The sequence below is a fragment of the Juglans regia genome, chromosome 1 (assembly GCF_001411555.2).
Source record: "Juglans regia cultivar Chandler chromosome 1, Walnut 2.0, whole genome shotgun sequence".
NCBI lineage: Eukaryota > Viridiplantae > Streptophyta > Magnoliopsida > Fagales > Juglandaceae > Juglans > Juglans regia.
This window is the reverse complement of record NC_049901.1, coordinates 4,821,519-4,840,229: the sequence shown is the minus strand read 5'-3', so window position 1 is coordinate 4,840,229 and position 18,711 is coordinate 4,821,519. Positions and strand designations below refer to the sequence as shown.

General features: G+C 34.9%; 3 protein-coding genes across 4 annotated transcripts; 2 read left to right on the top strand and 1 right to left on the bottom strand.

Annotated features, from left to right (window-relative positions):
• Positions 1 to 2,029: 2,029 nt before the first annotated feature.
• Positions 2,030 to 8,694, top strand: LOC109002745. Its single transcript, XM_035694260.1, has 13 exons — positions 2,030 to 2,348; positions 2,613 to 2,710; positions 2,835 to 2,921; positions 3,009 to 3,177; positions 3,264 to 3,836; positions 3,948 to 4,090; positions 4,198 to 4,395; positions 4,504 to 4,594; positions 4,719 to 4,887; positions 5,825 to 5,935; positions 6,917 to 7,013; positions 7,935 to 8,043; positions 8,341 to 8,694. The coding sequence occupies exons 1-12, from the start codon at positions 2,160 to 2,162 to the stop codon at positions 8,002 to 8,004; spliced, it is 1,995 nt and encodes a 664-aa protein (XP_035550153.1). The 5' UTR covers positions 2,030 to 2,159; the 3' UTR covers positions 8,005 to 8,043; positions 8,341 to 8,694.
• Positions 8,695 to 9,139: 445 nt separating this feature from the next.
• LOC109002746 (thylakoid membrane protein slr0575) lies at positions 9,140 to 13,345 on the top strand. Of its 2 annotated transcripts, XM_018980618.2 has the most exons (9): positions 9,140 to 9,553; positions 9,782 to 9,828; positions 11,040 to 11,142; positions 11,428 to 11,514; positions 11,853 to 11,936; positions 12,100 to 12,153; positions 12,615 to 12,695; positions 12,832 to 12,877; positions 12,991 to 13,345. In XM_018980618.2, the coding sequence occupies exons 1-9, from the start codon at positions 9,266 to 9,268 to the stop codon at positions 13,056 to 13,058; spliced, it is 858 nt and encodes a 285-aa protein (XP_018836163.2). In that variant the 5' UTR covers positions 9,140 to 9,265; the 3' UTR covers positions 13,059 to 13,345. The 2 variants fall into 2 exon arrangements, with proteins under 2 accessions (XP_018836163.2, XP_018836165.2); XM_018980620.2 differs by lacking the exons at positions 12,615 to 12,695; positions 12,832 to 12,877; positions 12,991 to 13,345 and adding an exon at positions 12,412 to 12,569 and having other exon boundaries at positions 9,157 to 9,553.
• A 590-nt stretch (positions 13,346 to 13,935) lies between these two features.
• Positions 13,936 to 17,986, bottom strand: LOC109002738. Its single transcript, XM_018980606.2, has 5 exons — positions 17,713 to 17,986; positions 17,566 to 17,610; positions 17,162 to 17,449; positions 16,877 to 17,055; positions 13,936 to 14,419 (listed from the first exon to the last, which is right to left on the bottom strand). The coding sequence occupies exons 1-5, from the start codon at positions 17,924 to 17,926 to the stop codon at positions 14,219 to 14,221; spliced, it is 927 nt and encodes a 308-aa protein (XP_018836151.2). The 5' UTR covers positions 17,927 to 17,986; the 3' UTR covers positions 13,936 to 14,218.
• Between the last annotated feature and the right edge of the window lie 725 nt (positions 17,987 to 18,711).

Here is an 18,711-nt window from a genome sequence, read left to right as displayed (position 1 = left end):
AAAAAAATTGAAAGATAAAACATATGATTCTTTATTTTCTATAGTTGAACAAAAAAATTAGGAGATAAATGTGTATTTGTATTAAATTTATGTTTGTGCATAAAATGGAATATTTGCTATGTGCTTATAATTTAATGGCATTTATCTTTGTACTGGCAGAAAAATGTCTTGCCAAATGTATAAATTACATGTTCATTAAAACTATAGATTCATATCATATTTTTTTTATTGAAATTGGTCAATAAATTTATATTTGATACTCTTTTATATATGATATTAACTGCTATAATTGTATTATATATGATTTTTAATACAGTTGGATTGTTTGAACCTTAATTTCGTGAATCAAGTAGGCACTATATATATATAGAAAAAATATTTATAACTGTGAATTGTGTAATCGTCCGTAATCGCTTTGAAAAAAATGAACAAGATATGAAAATCATATGAAAAAATTTATTTTTTTAATAGTAGATCTTATTTTTTTTCAAAACGATTATATATAAAATTATCTATATATATATATATACACACACATGCATGTGTAGCTATACAATTTGCATTATATGTGTCACCGACTCACCATCTCTACCTTATGTGAAAAAATAAAGGTTGTAATGCATGAATTATTTTCATTTTCAAACAAATATAAAATAAAAAAAATATCTTAGCCATTGGTATGTAAAAATTAGGGGTGGGCGTTAGGAACCGCACCTCACCGACCGCCTCCACCTTGCTCCCATGCGAGACGCTGGGGTAAGCCTGCCATGCAGGGGGGCCCCGCTCTCACCCTAGGGCTCCTGCAGAGGCAGGGGACGGAGGGGGCGAAGCCCTGCTCCGCTTTTTCCCCGCACCGCTTAATATATATAATTAAAATTATATATATAAAAAAAATCATAAATAAGTGAAACGACACCGTTTTGTTATGTGTTTCACTTTTAGACTTTAGTTAAGGTTCCCCCCTTCCCCCTCCCTCCGCGTGCGTGCGTCCAGACACCTCATTCTCAAACTCTATTCTCTCTCACTCTCTCTCTCGATCTCTCTCGCACTCTCTCAGTCTCTCTCGCTTGATTTATTCTCTCTCTTCGTCTTGCACGAGCAAGACCATCGGGACTCCGTTCACTCCATCGTTGTTGACTCGTGCGAACTTATTTTGAAACTTTGCATTCACCGCCACTCAAAGGTAAGAAATCCGAAACCCTAGATTTTATTTTTTTAGTTTTGGATTGGATATTGGAGGAATGATGGGTTGAATCGGAGATGGAGGATGAGAATAATTGTAAATTTGTGTGATGTGGATAAATTTGTGCATGTGTTTGATTCGTTGTGTGTTTGTTTGTTTTTGTAATTTGTATTTCACTATTCCTGGCATTTGGGTGTTCAAATCTGAAACCCCTAACTCAATTTAGGATTTCAATCCGAAACCCCTAAATTGAGTTAGGGGTTTCAATTTTAAGAATGAGTTTCGGATTGAACCCCTAAATTGAAACTCTCCAGTAGAGTGCGAGGGGCGGAAGGAAGACTTCCTTCACCCGCATCCCGTTATTCGAGATGGGATCCCCCACTCCCACACTCTGAAAGCGGGGTAAAAAAATACCCCCCCCCCCATGCGGGGGCGGATAGCACCCATAGTAAAAACACACGAATTTATCTAGAATTTAGGTTTCGTTGGAAGTTGAGCTCATCTCAACTCAACTCATTATTACAATTTTTTCAAATCTCAATATAAAATATAATAAACAATTCAACTTTTTCAAATATCAAAATAATAATAATAATAAACAATAATATTATAATAATTTTTTATCATCTCAACTCAACTCACTTCAATATCCAAACCCACCTTAATTTGCGTGACCGTAATCAATTATTGAATTGTTATTTATTTTTTACAACAAATTTGTCCGATAAATAAACGCGAAACAGTTTAATTTGGCGCTCTCCACGAGCCCCCAAAAATCCCAAATTCCGGGAATTCGTTTTCCCGCCCACTCCTCGGAGAACAAAGAAGTGGGAAAATCGAAAGGAAACTAAAAAATTCAAAGAAAGGTCTAAAGCGCGCGCATGCCTCTCTCTCCCTGCTCGCACTGTCATCCTTTCTTTAGTAATCTTAAGACAAACACGGAATCGAAAACACTCGTGGAAAACAGTTTTCGGTAATGGCCGTTGCATCTGAAAGCAAAGCCTCGCCTAAGAAGGAGATCGAGGAGACGAAGAAGAGGAGGCGTGTCATCGAGGACGGCTCCAACGACGATGATGGAAACAAAGCAAAGCGCGCCAAGGGTCCCGGAGTTCGCGTTGTCGGAAATCGAATATACGATTCCGAGAATGGGAAGAGCTGTCACCAGGTAATTCATTCATCTTCGATTTCAAGTTTTCCCCTCTCTCTTCGGTTTACATGACGGGAAACTGAATCTGATTTGATATTTCATGGTAAATAACTACAATGCGAGGCCTAGGTTTCAGAATGCGTCTTATGTGTGATCAGTTGTCAAGATTCATTTCTCTTATCAGCAACCAAATGCAGGGGCTAATGGCAATTTAAGTTTCTGGCCTTTTGGTTTGCTCTACTTTACTGATTGTTTTCTTCAATTCTGGATACAATGTTGAAGTGTCGTCAAAAAACATTGGATTTCTCGGCGTCGTGTAAGAACATGAAAGTGAACAAGCTCTGTGCCATAAACTTCTGTCACAAATGCCTACTGAACAGGTCAGATTTCATAAGAAGCGTATTATTCTTGTTCTTCATCTACTCAGTTAACAATACAAAATCCTTAGTACTAGGAGTCATACATCTGCTATCGGCCATTACATTTGGTTTAATGTTGATTTAGATATGGAGAGAAAGCAGAAGAGGTGGAAATGTTGGCTGACTGGAAATGTCCCAAGTGCAGAGGCATTTGCAATTGCAGTTTCTGCATGTAAGTGTTAAATTCTGTGAGCTAATATGTTACTGTATTTGTCACTTCTATGATTTCAGTGATTCTGAAAAATAATGATTTTTCTAGGAAGAAGAAAGGTCACAAACCCACCGGCCAACTAGTGCAAACAGCCAGGAGTGCTGGCTACTCATCTGTTTCAGAAATGCTAAATGTGAATGGTTCTGAAGAATTGGGCGATGAAAAGGTTGTCGAAAATGTTGGTGTATCACCAAATGAGCCGGTTGCTTTAAACAAGGTTTGGTAGTGTTTTTCCAGGTGCTGTGTGACAGTGTAACAACATTCTACTTTTTGACGTATTTGACTGATTGGGCATATTCACAGGAACCTGAAGTCGTCTCACCAAAAAAATTGGGGAAGGAAAATTCTTTTGATGGAAAGACTGATACGGACTTGAATTCTCAGAAATTAGCAACAGACTTTGATGACAAGTCCAAGAAAATAAAGCGGGAAGGATTGAAGGAAATATGTAATGGTAGCAACGATAAAGGCGCTCACCCAAAGAAGAGTAGCTCGATGAAGGCAAAAGTTAGCGAGTTCTCTAAAGAAGAAGAAAAAGTAACTGGAATTCCCAAGAATAATAATTATAACACGAAGGTTCCAAAGGATGTTCCTTTGAGTCCCATTAAATCAGAAGAGAAAAAGGATGGGAGAACTCTGAAAGATGCAGGAGCGCTGAATGCTCTGAAGATTGAGAATGCCAGGGACAAACCCAAGAAAGTTCGAGTGTCAAACAAAGTCAGGAAGTGTACAATGGGTCTGGAGGACACAGAATTTGATGCTGACATTGCTTTGCCTCAGGGTGCCAACTTAGCAACTGTAGCTGAAATTGAATTACCTCCTGCAGATGTTGGAAATGCCTTGCAATTTTTAGAATTTTGTGCCTCATTTGGGAAGGTAAATTAAACAGGTGTTTTGTTAAATCCACACACACACACACACACACTCACAATTATGTATGGTAAACTACCTCCGATTTCCTTCCTCTGAACTTTTTTATGTCTTTAGGTTCTTGATGTTAAAAAAGGACAAGCTGCATCTTTGCTTCGAGAATTAAGGTATGGGCGACGTGGGCGTCGAGCACAATATTCAATGACGGTTCATTTTCAGATCCAACTTTTGTCTTTAATACAAAAGGACGCAGGGAAAGAGTATGAGTTTTGCTCAATAACTATTTCTATGGAAGTTCATTGTTTTAGTTTTAGCTGTAAAATTTTTGCATGCAGCGGATTATTATCTGCCCACATTTTCTGTTTAGGTCTGTTTCGCCTAGTCCAACAAATGGAAGAAAGTCATGGTGGCAAGCTCTGGGGAATTGCATCTCTGAATCCCAATGCGCATCGAAAGAACTGCGCTCAGATTGTTTTGATAGAGGTGTTGATGAATATGATAAGTTAGACTTCTCGATGAAACTTAAAATCTTAAATTTTATTTGCGATGAGGCTCTTGGCACAGAGTAAGTAAAAAGGATTTGAAGTTTAAATTGTGTTTTTAGTAACTTTTTTTCCTTACAAAATGTACTAGTTGTGTTGTATGACGTTAAAGTTCTTTAATATACTTCTAGAAAATTAAGGAGTTGGATTGACGACCAAAATACAAAAGTTGTTGAACGAGAGAAGGAAGCAAAAGAAAAGCTTATGGCTGCAAAGGATAAGGTAACAAAAATAAGGCATACATCTTTTATAGCTTACAGACAATATTCTCTCTAAAAAAGGAAAAAAAGAAATGATCTTCTTGAAGTGGCGTGTAATTTGAAACTTTTTTTTTTTTTCGGCATAGGAAAAACGTTTAAAGCAGAACTTGCAGGATGAGGTAGCCAAAGCTATTATTGCACAAAGTGGCGCTCCTCTTTCAATCCGAAAATATGAAGCTGTTGTTTCACGAATAAAACGTGAAGCGGCTCAAGCTCATTCTGAGATGCTTGATGCCATGGGAATAGTATCCAAAAGTAAGTTTATGGTCTCTAATTTTTGAAGATTATACAATTTTAAGGAATGCTAGATACTGTGTTTTTAATTAAACATATTAGCAGGACTTTTTTTCCTTTTTAAGGCTAGGTTTGGATACAAAAATTATTTCATCTAATTTAATTATTACAATTTTTTTCAATTTTCACATAAAATATAATAAACAATTCAATTTTTTTAAATATTAAAATAATAATAATATTAAAAAATAATATTTTAATAATATTTTATTCGACTTTCAATTTTCATCTCAACTCATTATCCAAACCTCTTGTAATTGTTCTAGTCAATGCTTTAAAATTTAGACAAGGGATCTTTCTTTATGGAGAATCTATCTTGTTATTTCGAGTTTTGGTAACATAATAGTAGTCTGGCAATTCATCTAAAGGAAAAGAAATAAGTTTTGGTAACATAATAGTAGTCTGGCAATTCATCTAAAGGAAAAAGTGTCAGAAAAGGACTTTGATGCAAGTATATCCTCAGTACAACTCTCAAAAAGGCCAATGACTGATCACATTTTTGTCTTTTGGCATATCATATATGTTGCTTTATCTTGAGAAAATATAAGCAGTGTTGATGGTCAATATATCATATTTTGAAGCTCCATTTTAGGGGGTTGCTGGCGGTATCGCATATTGCCATATAATGTACTCATGTAAAATCTGAAGCCAACATATGGGAAGACTGAGCAATTGTTTCCTTAGTAAAACGTGAAGCAAGCGCATAGATAGACGGAGGAACTGTTACCTTAGCAAACTACTATCTTATTCCAAATTTTTGTAGTTTAATTATTGCTTCACTAATTATGGAATCTGTGTGCGCTTTACCTATCTATATTATAATACTTCATTAATTCAATGAGAATGTTTCGTTTCAAAAACATTATTTTGACATTCATTTTATTTATAATACTTACAGGGAAGAAAATATCTGATGCTATTAGAACTGAGGCTCTCTCATTGGATCTTAATGGCCGTGCATTTTGGGAATTGAAAGGTTATGCTAAGGACCAGGAAATTTTACTTCAAGGTTTGTTGGTTCCATTTTTCAGAAGTTCTAATTTACTTCATAGAAAATTTGATTAGTGAGTCTGGTTGTTCTTACAAAAAAGTATTAGTGGCGTCTGTTATGGGACAAATCCAATTGTGTACAGACACAGATATCTAGCGCCATCTGAGACAATGTATCATAACTAGGGGTGTAAATTTAAACCGGGAAACCGGAAAACCGGACCGGACCGGACCGAACCGGACCGGTTGGTCCGGTTTTGAACCGGTCCGGTCCGGAACCGGTTCCTATTTTATGAAAACTGGCCGATTCCGGTCCGGTTCCGGTTCCGTAGTTTTTGGGACCGGACCGGACCGAACCGGACCGGTTGGAAAAAAAAATATAAAAATTAATTTATATATTATACAAAATATTTATATATATAATATATAATTATATGTTAAATTTTTATATATAATATATATAATTATATATCATATATGAAAAAATTTTATATTATAATTTATAAATAATAACATAAAATGTTAATCTTAAATATGAACATTTGTAATTTATTTGATCATATGTTATTAATATAATTATATATAAGATAATGTTGTTATAATTTATAAAATAAAAGTTTAATCTTAAAGATAAAAATTTAATTGATCATATGCTTTAAGCATAATATATATATTAAATTTTTAATAATATTTTATAATAAGAATTAACACTTTATTATATGTTTTTTACATTTAAAAAAAACCGAAAACCGGACCGGACCGGACCGGAAACCGGTAAAACCGGAAGTACCGGTTTAGGAGGGTAATCGGGGCGTAATCGGTTTTGAAAAATACAAAACCGGTACATACCGGTTCGGTCCTAGATTTTGTCCAAAACCGGACCGGACCGGACCGGTTACACCCCTAATCATAACATTAATGTCCAACCTGTTGTATGAATCTGCACTTATAGCTGTATATTATTCCAAGACATCTGAAACTATTATGTTTTGTTATAAAGATATGGGGGCATTGGAGGCAGTCGCATCTTATGAAAAATGGTTTGTCTATGGAGCTGAACAGAAACAAGCAGTTGAGGAGTACATTTCTTACTCGAGGTAAAGTGCACTTTTTGTTTACATTTCAAGGTGATATTGGTTTTGTGCAGTTGAACCTTTTGTTTTACCACAGCTCTACTTGAGGGTTTTGGTGATTCTTTTCTCTATCTATCATCAGGTGTTTATGAAACAAATTCAATAGGTCCAGGAAGGGGATCTATATACATTTATATTAAAGCAGATATTTTTCTGGAACATATGCTAGCGGATATAAGCAGGAGACTGTCAGTAATCTAGTATGAAAGTTCATTAGACAGTTGTAAAAAGTGGTGTGGATAAGATTCACCAAGAGACATTGATATCATAAAAGTTACTTTAAACAGTTACATATATATGTATGTATGTATGTATGTATGTATGTATGTATGTATGTTTATTTGGTATCATTGCGTTTATATTCAACTGACGAAAGAGGTATTTGAGGCTTGCCAAAATTGGTAATAGGATGAAGCTAGGTATACACGCCGATCAGAGTTGAGCTGTAGTTTGGGAATTTTGGTTTCAGTTCATTAGGATCAAATCAATAGCCTAGTGTGAATAGCTTCCATGCACTGATGTAACCTGCTTATTTGTGTCACTGGCAATTTAAAAGGGAAAAAAAGGAGCCAAAGATGCTCTATTGGAGTTTTGGATATTTCTAGGTCGTAGCATGAAAGGGTTTTTATTCGTTGCCTACTCGGTTACTCAAGTGGGTTGCTACGTCATAAGAGTAATTTATAAATTAGTAGAAGTACCTGCTGTTGATAATTGTAGACCTATATTAATTTGTGACAATAAAAGAAGATTAAAAATTACATTCGGAGATAAAGCAAAAGTATCCAAATGTATGCCAGAAGCCAAGGCTTTGTAGTTTGTGGTCTTGTTCTTGTTTGGTTACCGAGGTGCTTCACCATTTTGATGGGCTTTGTGCTTTGCTTGTAGGGCAAAAAGGCTACGGATTCAAAACTCTGCTCGTACCACCCCAAATGGAAGTAATGAAGCAGACATATAGCCAATGCATGGATAATGACACCGAAAACCATTAGAATTGGTGGGTAATCTGAGATGTTCTCAGTTGTTTTCAAAACTTCTTAGTTAATGGTGGACCCGGTAGAGTGCATTGGAAAATTGAAACCCACCAGATTTTTTATTTTTAGTGGGCAATGTTGGATTACTTGCTTATTTACTGACTTGGATGGCCAAAATGTGAGCCGTTTCATGTAACTCATATCGAAGTATTGATATTAGGTGAATTAGTGGATCTGTTTTATGCATTTCAAGGCTGCCTGCCTGCTATATTCCTAGTCTCAAGACTGACCAAATTCTTCTGTTTGTTTTTTGGGAGCAGGCGGCTAACAAGAATGTGAGAGATTTGGTTTCTTACATACGCTGAATGCACACTTTTGTCCGGTATTTTGAAGATATAGATGTTTAAATGTAACGCGGGAGGTTTGTTCATATAAATCGGTGATGGATTTAGATTAATTTTATAACTAGCTTTTATATCCATTTACGGCTGACTCCCAGTGACTGTTCCCTCTTTTGTATTTGTACGCTTCTCGTCTTTTTGTTTACCTTTTTTTGATTGTCATACTAATCATATTTCAATCTGTGTTAAGGGGAATTTCTTTCGGCTTCTAGGTTCAAGTCTCCGAATATTTATGAAAACAATTAGTGGGTCGAAAGTTTTATTTGTGATCTATATATCAAAAGAGAAATGATTTTTCTAATTATAGATTGAATAAGTGTTTTATATTTTTTTGAAAAAAATAAAAAATTTAATTTTTTAATATTAAATCTTAATATTTTTTCAAAAGAAGTGTATGGCATTTATATAATTATATGACATTATTAATTTATTTCATATCAAAATTTCATTTCTCATTTTCTAGTAATTTATCTGAATGTCTTCACATTAATAATACTATCTGAATGTTAGATGCGAGATTTTACTAATGTCAATCCCACCAATCATACGGTGTTCCAAGTTTTTTTTTTTTTTTAATGTGTTCCAAGCTTTTTAAGATTAAATAAACGAGTTTTGTTACGGAGCATTATTCTAAAAATGTATATATATTTTTTTGTAATTACTCGGTTAATAGATATGGATATATAAAATGGCACGTCATCTAAACATTAGGCGGTTGAGAGCCGCCCAAACGGCAATAGGTTGTTGGTCCACAGAAACAGCACTCTCTCTCCCAATCTGTGAGATTAAATTCAGAACGAGGCTGCTCTGTGAGAGATAAAAGAGTTAAAGAAACAGAAAGAGAATGACAGCAATATCTGCGGCCAGATCAGGAGGAACCATCCTCCACTCCTCCCACAACCGCTCCACTCTCTGCAATCGCCTCCGCTTTCTATCTCTCCATCTCCAAGTCCATCCACGTTCCCCACCTAGTCTCCACCTCCCACCTTCAAGACCACCCGGTCACTCCTTGTCCATTTCTCCTAAACCACATCGTTTCGTCCTCAGAGCCGTTGATTCAACCCAGGCCGCCTCGCTCTCCTCTTCCGCCGACAAAACCGTCGTCGCCGATGACGACTTCTCTCTTGCTAAGGTACTTGGCACTTGGCACTTGGCACGACTCACGCCGTTCTTGCTTTCATATTTTGTTTTTCGCTTGGTAAGGGCTTTTTTACGATGAATGCCAGTATTGAAGTGGGTGAGTAGTTTGCAAAGTCTAAATTAATAGGAATAACGAATATTGAATACCATTTTTCATTAACGTTATTGTTCCAAGTTCACCGGAAAATCAGTAAGGTTTTGTTGTGGCTAAAATTTGCAGGTTTCATTTGGTGTTATTGGCCTAGGAATTGGGATTACACTCTTATCGTGAGTAATTTATTAATCTTCTTTTCTTGTACTTATTGTTCTTAGAAAAATGATATGCCCTCTTACTATTTATTTATTATTATTATTTTTTTTTGTATTTGATTTTTTTTAAAATTTTTAATTTTATTTAATGGTTAAATTAGTGACTATTAATAAATTTATATATATTTTTAATTTTTTTTAATGATTAAGAATGTTAAAAAAATACTTAAAATAAAATAATAAGAAAATAAATACTATAAGTAGTAAATGGATAGTAGATAAATAGGGATCCTATCACTACCCTTGTTCTTAAAGAAAAACTTCATGCCCTATTAACAACAGGCGCTGCATTGCCGGAAAAATAATTCAATACTCCCGATGCAAAATTCACTTATCTTTCATGATGATGGACTCATCAATGTCATCATTATCTTCAATCGTTGGACCCTCTATTTATTTGCTTCCCAAAAGCATCCTTCCTATTAGAATATAAAAGAGTAATACTAGAGACAAGTCATTGTAGCAATGAACACTTTGTACTCACTACATGACTGTTTCTAGTTCTCTATTTTGTTTTTTTAGATTTGAGAGATGTGTGGTCTATATGATGTCACATCATGTGTACAAAATGGTTACTCTCAACAGTGACTACTATCTATATTTATTCAACATAAAATGACATCACAATAGATTAGTTAAATTTTTAATTTAACTACAGTTACTTTTAAAATAATTTTTAAATTTAAAAGTAACTATTCATATATCAAATATAGTTAATATTAATTATTTATCTCTTCATTTTTAATGAGAATTGAAAAAATATAATTAAAATATGATTATTAATTAATATATAATATTATGAATAGTAAAATATGATAAAATAAAATATTTTTGAAATTATTAATTACTCATTACTATATAATGAATAAATAGATAATTCAAAATAGAGATTTGATGTGAATAGTTAAAGTCAAATTTATCTGATATTATTTTATTATCATATAATGAAAAAATAACTAATTCAATATGAAGACTTATGTGAATGAAATAACTAAAAGTTAAATTTATTTTATATTCATAAAAAATATATTTAATTTTAACTAATTCATTGAGAGAGTACTCTAAGTACTTAAAGACTTGTGCAGCACGCCGTGTCAAAGCTTTTGCTGAACTCGTTAGTGTATATGTAGATTTCTTTCAATTTTATATATTCCTTTCTCATTCTATAGGTACGGCTTTGGGGCTTATTTTAATATCCTTCCAGGATCTGAATGGTCGGCGATAATGCTAACCTATGGTTTCCCTCTTGCGATTATCGGAATGGCTCTCAAGGTAATTTTTTTTTTCTTACATTTAATAACAAAAAAACATTTTATAATATTAATTTCTTCACTTTTATTACGTTTATTTGTATTGTTAATTTATTAGCGCTTCATATCTCAAAAAGAAAAGAAAGGAAACACCTTGCGGTCTGCTCGAATTCCTTTCCAGGATGGCATTGTGATCATGCCCTTATTTATTTGAATCTAGTATCGTATCTTGATTGATGGTGATGACTGTCAAGTGATGCTTCTTTGTGGTTCCATGATAGTATATAGCATTTTGTACGTTTTGCAGTATGCTGAACTCAAACCAGTGCCATGCTTAACTTATTCAGATGCACAGAAGTTGAGAGAAGCATGCGCCACTCCGATTCTTAAACAGGTACTTTAATCAAATGACTCTTCTTTGCTTACTCAAGCATGTCATCTTGAGGAAGTGGTCATTTTGAACATAAACATTCAGGAAGATGACCCTTTAAGATCCTTTGTTCAATCATTTTTCAGTGAAATGTATGCAATGATTTTGGGGTCTATGTAGCAATGCTTAGCCTTCTCAGTTGTCACATTTATTTTCCCCACAATCTTTGATTTTATACTAGCTACGCTGTATCATTTTTGTGTGTGTTTGTTTTGATCACTTCAGTGAGCCTTGTATTATTATCTGCTAGGCATTGCCTTTGTTTTCTTTATATTTATCTTCGTTTTCTGCACATTGAATAGGTCAGAAATGATGTTATAAGATATCGCTATGGGGATGAGCAGCATTTGGAAGAGGCATTGAAACGGATTTTCCAGTATGGTCAGGTATGTTTTCTAACATTCTGTTAGACTACCGAATGTGGGGTTTTTAATATGTAAAAAATGATCATATTACCCATGCAGGGCAAATCGGGTTGGTGCACGAGTGTGGGTTGCCTGTAGGAATGCTTTGACCCCTTTTTTTTTTTACTCCTGCTGTACTTTTCAGGGTGGAGGAATTCCACGGAGGAGTGCTCCAATTCTACAATCAATTCGTGAAGAGGTATATGCTTATCTTACTTGGATATTTGTTTTTTTGCACTAGTAGTTAGGGGTTGAGGTACTATCTGTCAACAAATTAATGTGACTTGTGAAGTAGGCATACTTATTGCTTGAATTTTTATTTGTTTTTCTTTCCTAAAAGGATTAACTCTCTTCTGCCTCAGCCTTACATTTAAAATTTATGAAAACCAGTTTTGGTGGTGGCAGCGGCTACTTCTTTAGGCATTACCATTTATTTTTGTTTTCATATCAAGTGCAGGAGTTTACCATTCCGGTTACCCGATTGTATAAATGAAATGTAGAGCCTCCAGTTGTCTAAGGTCCTCAAATTTTCATATCTTGAATTCACAGAAACTTGCTTAGCAGATTAGGTTTTTCTAGATGGGGCTTTTGATTGATTGGCATCTCAGCATAATGACGATTACCCAATTTATGCTGCCTTGTTTTACTACCATGTCTTAGGTTGCAGAAGATGGTAAATACTGTTTAGTCCTGGTATTTGAAGCGAAAGCTCTGGAGTTGTCAGATTTTGAAAAAAGACAGGTAAAGAATGCAGTGGAGCCTGCAGGATCTAAACTCTTTGGACCCTTGCACATCATAGTTTTGTTTGTAATCCTTAATGCAAGTACAGTTTAGTATAACGGCATACTAAAACCTTAATTTCCATTTATGGGCTTAGGCAAAATTTGCTTCATTCTTTGGACCGGGGATCACAGCTGAAGTCGGTAAGCACATTATGTTTAAATGCTTTGATTTAGATGGAAACATTCAAGGCTTGAAGAGCACAAAATCTGTTGCATGGCAAACCTTCTCATGCATTATAAACTTCTGCTTGCAGGAAAGAGTGGGGATAATCTATATGAAGTCCGACTTATTTCCAACACAAACTCCAATGCATCTCCTTAATAATGCAGTGTATGGCGGATTTAATCTAACTCGATCTGCTATATGGTTTGATTCACTCATTGCACTACAATAGTCCCTTGTACAATTTGTATAAAATGGGATTACATTAATATTATTAGGAACTTATATTTTTTAAGAGAGAAATACATAAAATCAGCTGAGAAGATGGATGACATTGGCTGTAATTGGATACCGTTGTGGTACTTTCTTCACTCATTCTACCAACTTATAAAACACTGCATAGATGTAAGATGCATAAACTATCCCCATCATTTTCTTTTAAGGGATTTTCTCTCTCAAGTGATAAGGGATAAGATTCTGGATATGTCTGGATGTATAATGTCTAGCCAACTAATGATAAAAAAAAAAAAGTGGTTGTCAATGGAAATGGGGTTTGAGTTTGAGCCGTATCCATCGGTATCGGTGGGATCATTAATTGGGTGAGTAGAAGCTGTTGGCCATGGGGGAGTATAAAGTAGCTTGGCATTTTATTGTGGTAGCCTTTATTATTCATTCCAAATGAAAATAAGAATATATATTTAAGAAAAGAAAGGTAAATAACTGCAAATTCTTTAAAACAAATTAAACTGGAACTTTGATGGTTAAATCGTTAACAAACAGTCCCAAGTTTTATTTAGTTAATCAAGATGAGTTCAAACTCAAAACTGTTCATCTTCATCAACCACACGCCTGGCTTCAATAATCTTTACTAATAGCATATGTAATAAACAACTAATATTATTAGGTTAAACGATCGGAGAAAGAACATTTCATTTCAGGTGAAGTATTTATCTTGTTAAATTTGCTTCTCCGTACGTGCCAGAGAGAGAGAGAGGGAGAGAGAGAGAGAGAGAACCATTCTGGCATTGCCAAGGCAGAAACAACAGCATGCACGTGAATCCAAAGCTGTCAGCGCATCTTAACCACAGCAAAAACAGAACACAGCAAAACTAACACACACCACTACGCACAGCAACAAAAAAAAACCCAAAATGAAAACAACCATAATAGACCCCATCAATCATCCCTCCACATGAGCGATCAATCTATTTTCCTATCAATCACCTTCATCGACTCTGCTAAATCCTGACATAGAGACAGAGGAAAGAAAATCTCCCCTCCCTCATCAGATATTCTCTTACCATTTTTGAGCCATTTCTTTAGCACCCTTTGAGATGTGTTAGACAGGTATTATACGTTCTTGTTTTCTGTTTTTCTCTCTGCCTTTTCTTTATCATCCATGACAAGCACCCAGCTTGCCTGCTCATTTGCCCTTCTTTCTTCTCTTTCTCCTCCTCCTCCTCCTCCTCTTCCTCTTCTCCTTTAGTTTCTTCTTTGGCTCTTGTTTCTTTCACTTCCACCTGCACTCCATGTGCACGCAAATCAATGCCTTATTTGATAGTATATTTCTGGACTAAATGTTCCCATATACTTGGGTAAGTTAGGAAACATAAGAACTAACATGAGCTTTCCACAAAAATTTAGGAAAGTCCATTTACTATGTTGTTGTTACATTGTTGGAAAGGCAAGGTAAAAGTCCAATCAACGAATCCACTGGAACTAGCTAGGCTCTCAATCCCATGCTAGTTGGGAATCCTGGAGCTATAGAAAATTTTTATTCATCCTACACACACCACACAGTTTTTTTTTTTTTATGAATTCAATTAATTTGAGAACAATAAAATCAAAAAATAATTTAAAAATAAAATAAAAATAAGTTCGGTGTATGAAAATAATGAATAACAAAACTCATCTAAAGTTAGGTTAGGTAAAGTCAGACCCATCCGAGACTCAAATATAATATAAATATCACACAATCTCAGCCTAAGCTCTCATTTCTGTAAAATCTCAGCCCCAAGCCCTCAAGCCTGAGATCGATCCATGCAATTTTGCATGAGCTTAGTTTTAGTTTTGAACAGCCCAATTCTAATGACTTACAACTTTTATGTGGCCTACACTAAAGAGTGAGAAACATGGGACACAAGGTAACATTTAATATTATTGTTTACTGAAAGAAAAAAAAAACTATGTTGTTTAGTACTACAAAGGACTTGCAAGGCGAGTCAACTCAGAATGATGGTATATATATAGATTTTCACTTATGATAAAAACAACACATACAATTATTTTCATGTATTTTTGCACAAACAACCAAGCGAGTCATGTACAAGAAACAGTTATAAACATTTGTATATGAAATGTCTAACGGAGATTTTAATCATATCTATTAAGAGTTATGTTAAATACAGTCACTTTGACATATTCATTGCACACTTTACTAATGTGATGATTGACCAAATGAGTTATTTTATATTAAAAAAATGATATAACAAATCACATTAATAAAATGTACAAAAATAAAATGTACAAAAAATACACTTTGTGACTATGATATTCACTTTGCGACTAGAATGCGCAAAAAAGTGACATAATTTTTTTATTTTCTCTAAAGTCATTGAACAAAACAACCACAATTTACTGCTGCAGTACATAGCATAGCCTAGGACTGTATAGATGACAAAATCTACTCAGTATGAGGTACAATTTACTTAAATCTAGTGCCAAGCCCAAATGGTTTGCCTATATTGTGAATGCAGGTGCCATGATACCCTAAATGGTTTGATACAGTACAATCATTTTCAATGCCCTACCCTGAACGCTTGACTTGTTTTCCAAAGAGAAGAAAGGAACAAGAGCGAGCAGAGCAGTCCTTTTTCATTAGCATACAAAGAATCTCCAGTGGCTCACATAAAACAAAGGGAAGGGATAGAACATGAACACGGAGTTCAAAACAATGGTTAAAAAGTAAAATTTAAAATGGTTAATTTCTTTTTATACATGTTTCTGAAATGGAAATTGTATTATGTATTTTTCCTTCTTTCTTTTTTTTTCCCTATAAAAGTATGTAGCCGGGTCATCTGGATTTTTGGAATCCGAAGAAACACTTTCATTGCCAGAACAATGTTTAACAAAGACAGACAAGCACGACTGTATGGCTGGAAAGCTGGCTATGGGGGGCTAAACTGGGGTGAGATTTGCATGTACGTCAAAACTAAAGGACCTATATCATCCAGTAGTACCCCCACCTTGTAAGGGTACAGCACAATTATATGACACCATTCAGAAAAATCCTGATTTGATTGTCCCCATCTTGAGAAACGCACCATTCATTTTGAAGAACCTTTTTTCTTTTTCTTTTCAGTGGGGTGGGGTGGAAAAAGGAGGATCCATATCATTAGAATTAGGAGGACACATACATATCTTAAAAGAAGGATGTGTAATAATTCTGTGTCCCAAGTTCAACATTTTTTTTATATATCCAAGTCTTGAACTACAGTGTCCCATATATTTGCTATCAATTACTGCGGTTCTTTTAATAAATGTGTAAAGTTAACCTAAAATACAATAATTTCATTTTTTTTTATCAAAGCCCAAAAGAGACTACTGAGTTTGCATGCTATGTTATGATTTTCGTTGTCCCTACTGACCAGTCTGGTTGCCGAGAAAATAGTGGATCCAAAATTTCCTACCCCAGCCTCCTCTTGCCCCCACCAAGGAAAAAAAATGCATATACTTACAAGTTACAAGTTTTATTACATATAGTTATTTTTATATATTTTTTACGCACTTCATTTCATTAATATGATTGGCCAAATAAATTATTTTATATTAAATAAAAGTGACGTAACCAATTACATTCATAACATGCATAAATAATTGGTAAAAGTGACTGACATAGATTTTTTGTTAATATGAAACCATTGACAATCAAATTATAAATTGTAAAAAGCTCAAATGAAAAATCTACAACAACACACCTCTTGCTTGGCTTTTATTTTTGCATTCGAATGAGGTGAATCAGCACCTTCCTGCCCATATCGGTTTATCGATCTCTCTATGATGGAAGGGGTCGAAACAGGGCTAGGACTGCTTGAACTAAGATCAGGCGGTGTGCTTTGAGTCCCTACATCTCTTGTCGTACCCTCTGTTCTCTTTTCTGGGTAGAGAAAGAGTAAAGATTTATCTGTCTAATCCAACTCAAACAATCTCTTCTGAGCACAAAAACAAGAAAATGCTAGCACAAAAAGGCGAAGTGTTTGAACCTGGAATTGGCAATTGGAGAACTAAACCTTCTTGCTCAGAAGTTGAAGGCTTTGTTTGGCGTTGTCGTGAATGGGAAGGGTGAATTAGAGGCGCAGACATGGTGATTCCGTTTGTTAAGTTACGAAATGATCTTCCACTTAGTGTTTTAGCAGACAAACACTCCATTGGAACCTCGCCCGATAATGGGTTGCATATATACTTTTCTGCTTCATTCCACTTGGAGTTCAAAGCAAATCCGTCTGGAGATAAGCACTCCCAACTATAATAGCCCGACCTTGCCTGCAGTGCTGCACAAAGGCCGCCCACCAGATCATGTATTAAAAACCCAGACGAAGTATTAGTTTTAAAAGAAGAAGAAGAAAGATATACCTCTTGAGAATTATCATGATCAGTTTATTCGTACCTTTAAGGGCAGTGGTAAATGAATATGTTGAAGGGTCAATTTCATCTGCGAGAAAGAAAATGGAGGATTTGAGAGAAACAGTAAATGAAAACCAAGTTCTGCATGAGAGAGAGAGAGAGAGAGAAAGAGTGTAGTGGTATATTATACCTTTTAAGGTGTAGCCAGGTGAAGAAGCAGTGCTTGAAATAGTTAAGTTTGATCTGAAAGACCTTGTGTCTTCTCTGAAGCTTCTGATTTTCGATGCTGAAAACCTTCTGGAAAAAGTGTTCTCGCGATTGATACGGGCCTTGAGGTCCCATTCTCTCAAATTGAACTCTGATTCATCTCTTCGACGGGCATGTTCCATGGTGGTGGAGGCCATGAAAGTGAGCTATGACTGGACTTTCAAAGCTCTTAAATTCTCCCAACTTCTCAGTTTGTTTAGTTTTCTATGCGCATTACTTTTATATATTAACTGCTTGCCACGTCTCCTAAAGTTACCTCAAATAATTGTTAAGGTTATGGTTTAACTGTTTGCAACTGTTCCAAGTGTTTAGTACTTTTGTCTTAGATCTTGTTACCGTCCATTTTAAGTAGTTATCATTTTAATTGAGAATGACAAAACTTAGGATAACGAATCATATTTTTCACTTTAGTTTATAGTTTCCACATCACTAATCTTTGGATGCAACAATTTTATGAGTGATATTAGTCCCTTTCTCCGAATTTACGCGTGACTTGATCGCGACCAAGTGACACGCCACATGCTTCGACGAGGAATTAGGGTCATTTCCAAATGTGTCCTGTTGCAGGGCCATTCACTTTTTGCATAAAACGTGAGGTTTGTGAAATTGCAGAAAAAAAAAGGCTCACATTAGAAAGGACAACTTTTGTCGTGAATATGTTTAAAAAAAGAGTTTTGCTACTCATCATTTCACACACTACACTTATTTTTATTTTATTTTTTTATTCTTATTAAATTAATTGAGTTCTTTTACTCGTCATCTATATACCACATACCTGCTAAGGAAAAAAAAAATTATGTGTAGTGCATAATATAAGGATGATGAATATAATTTTTCTTAAAAAAAAGGGCTAACAATAAACTAATTCCGCTTTAAGTTGGGTTAAATATGTAGTTCCAATCTTGTGACTTGTGACTTGTGA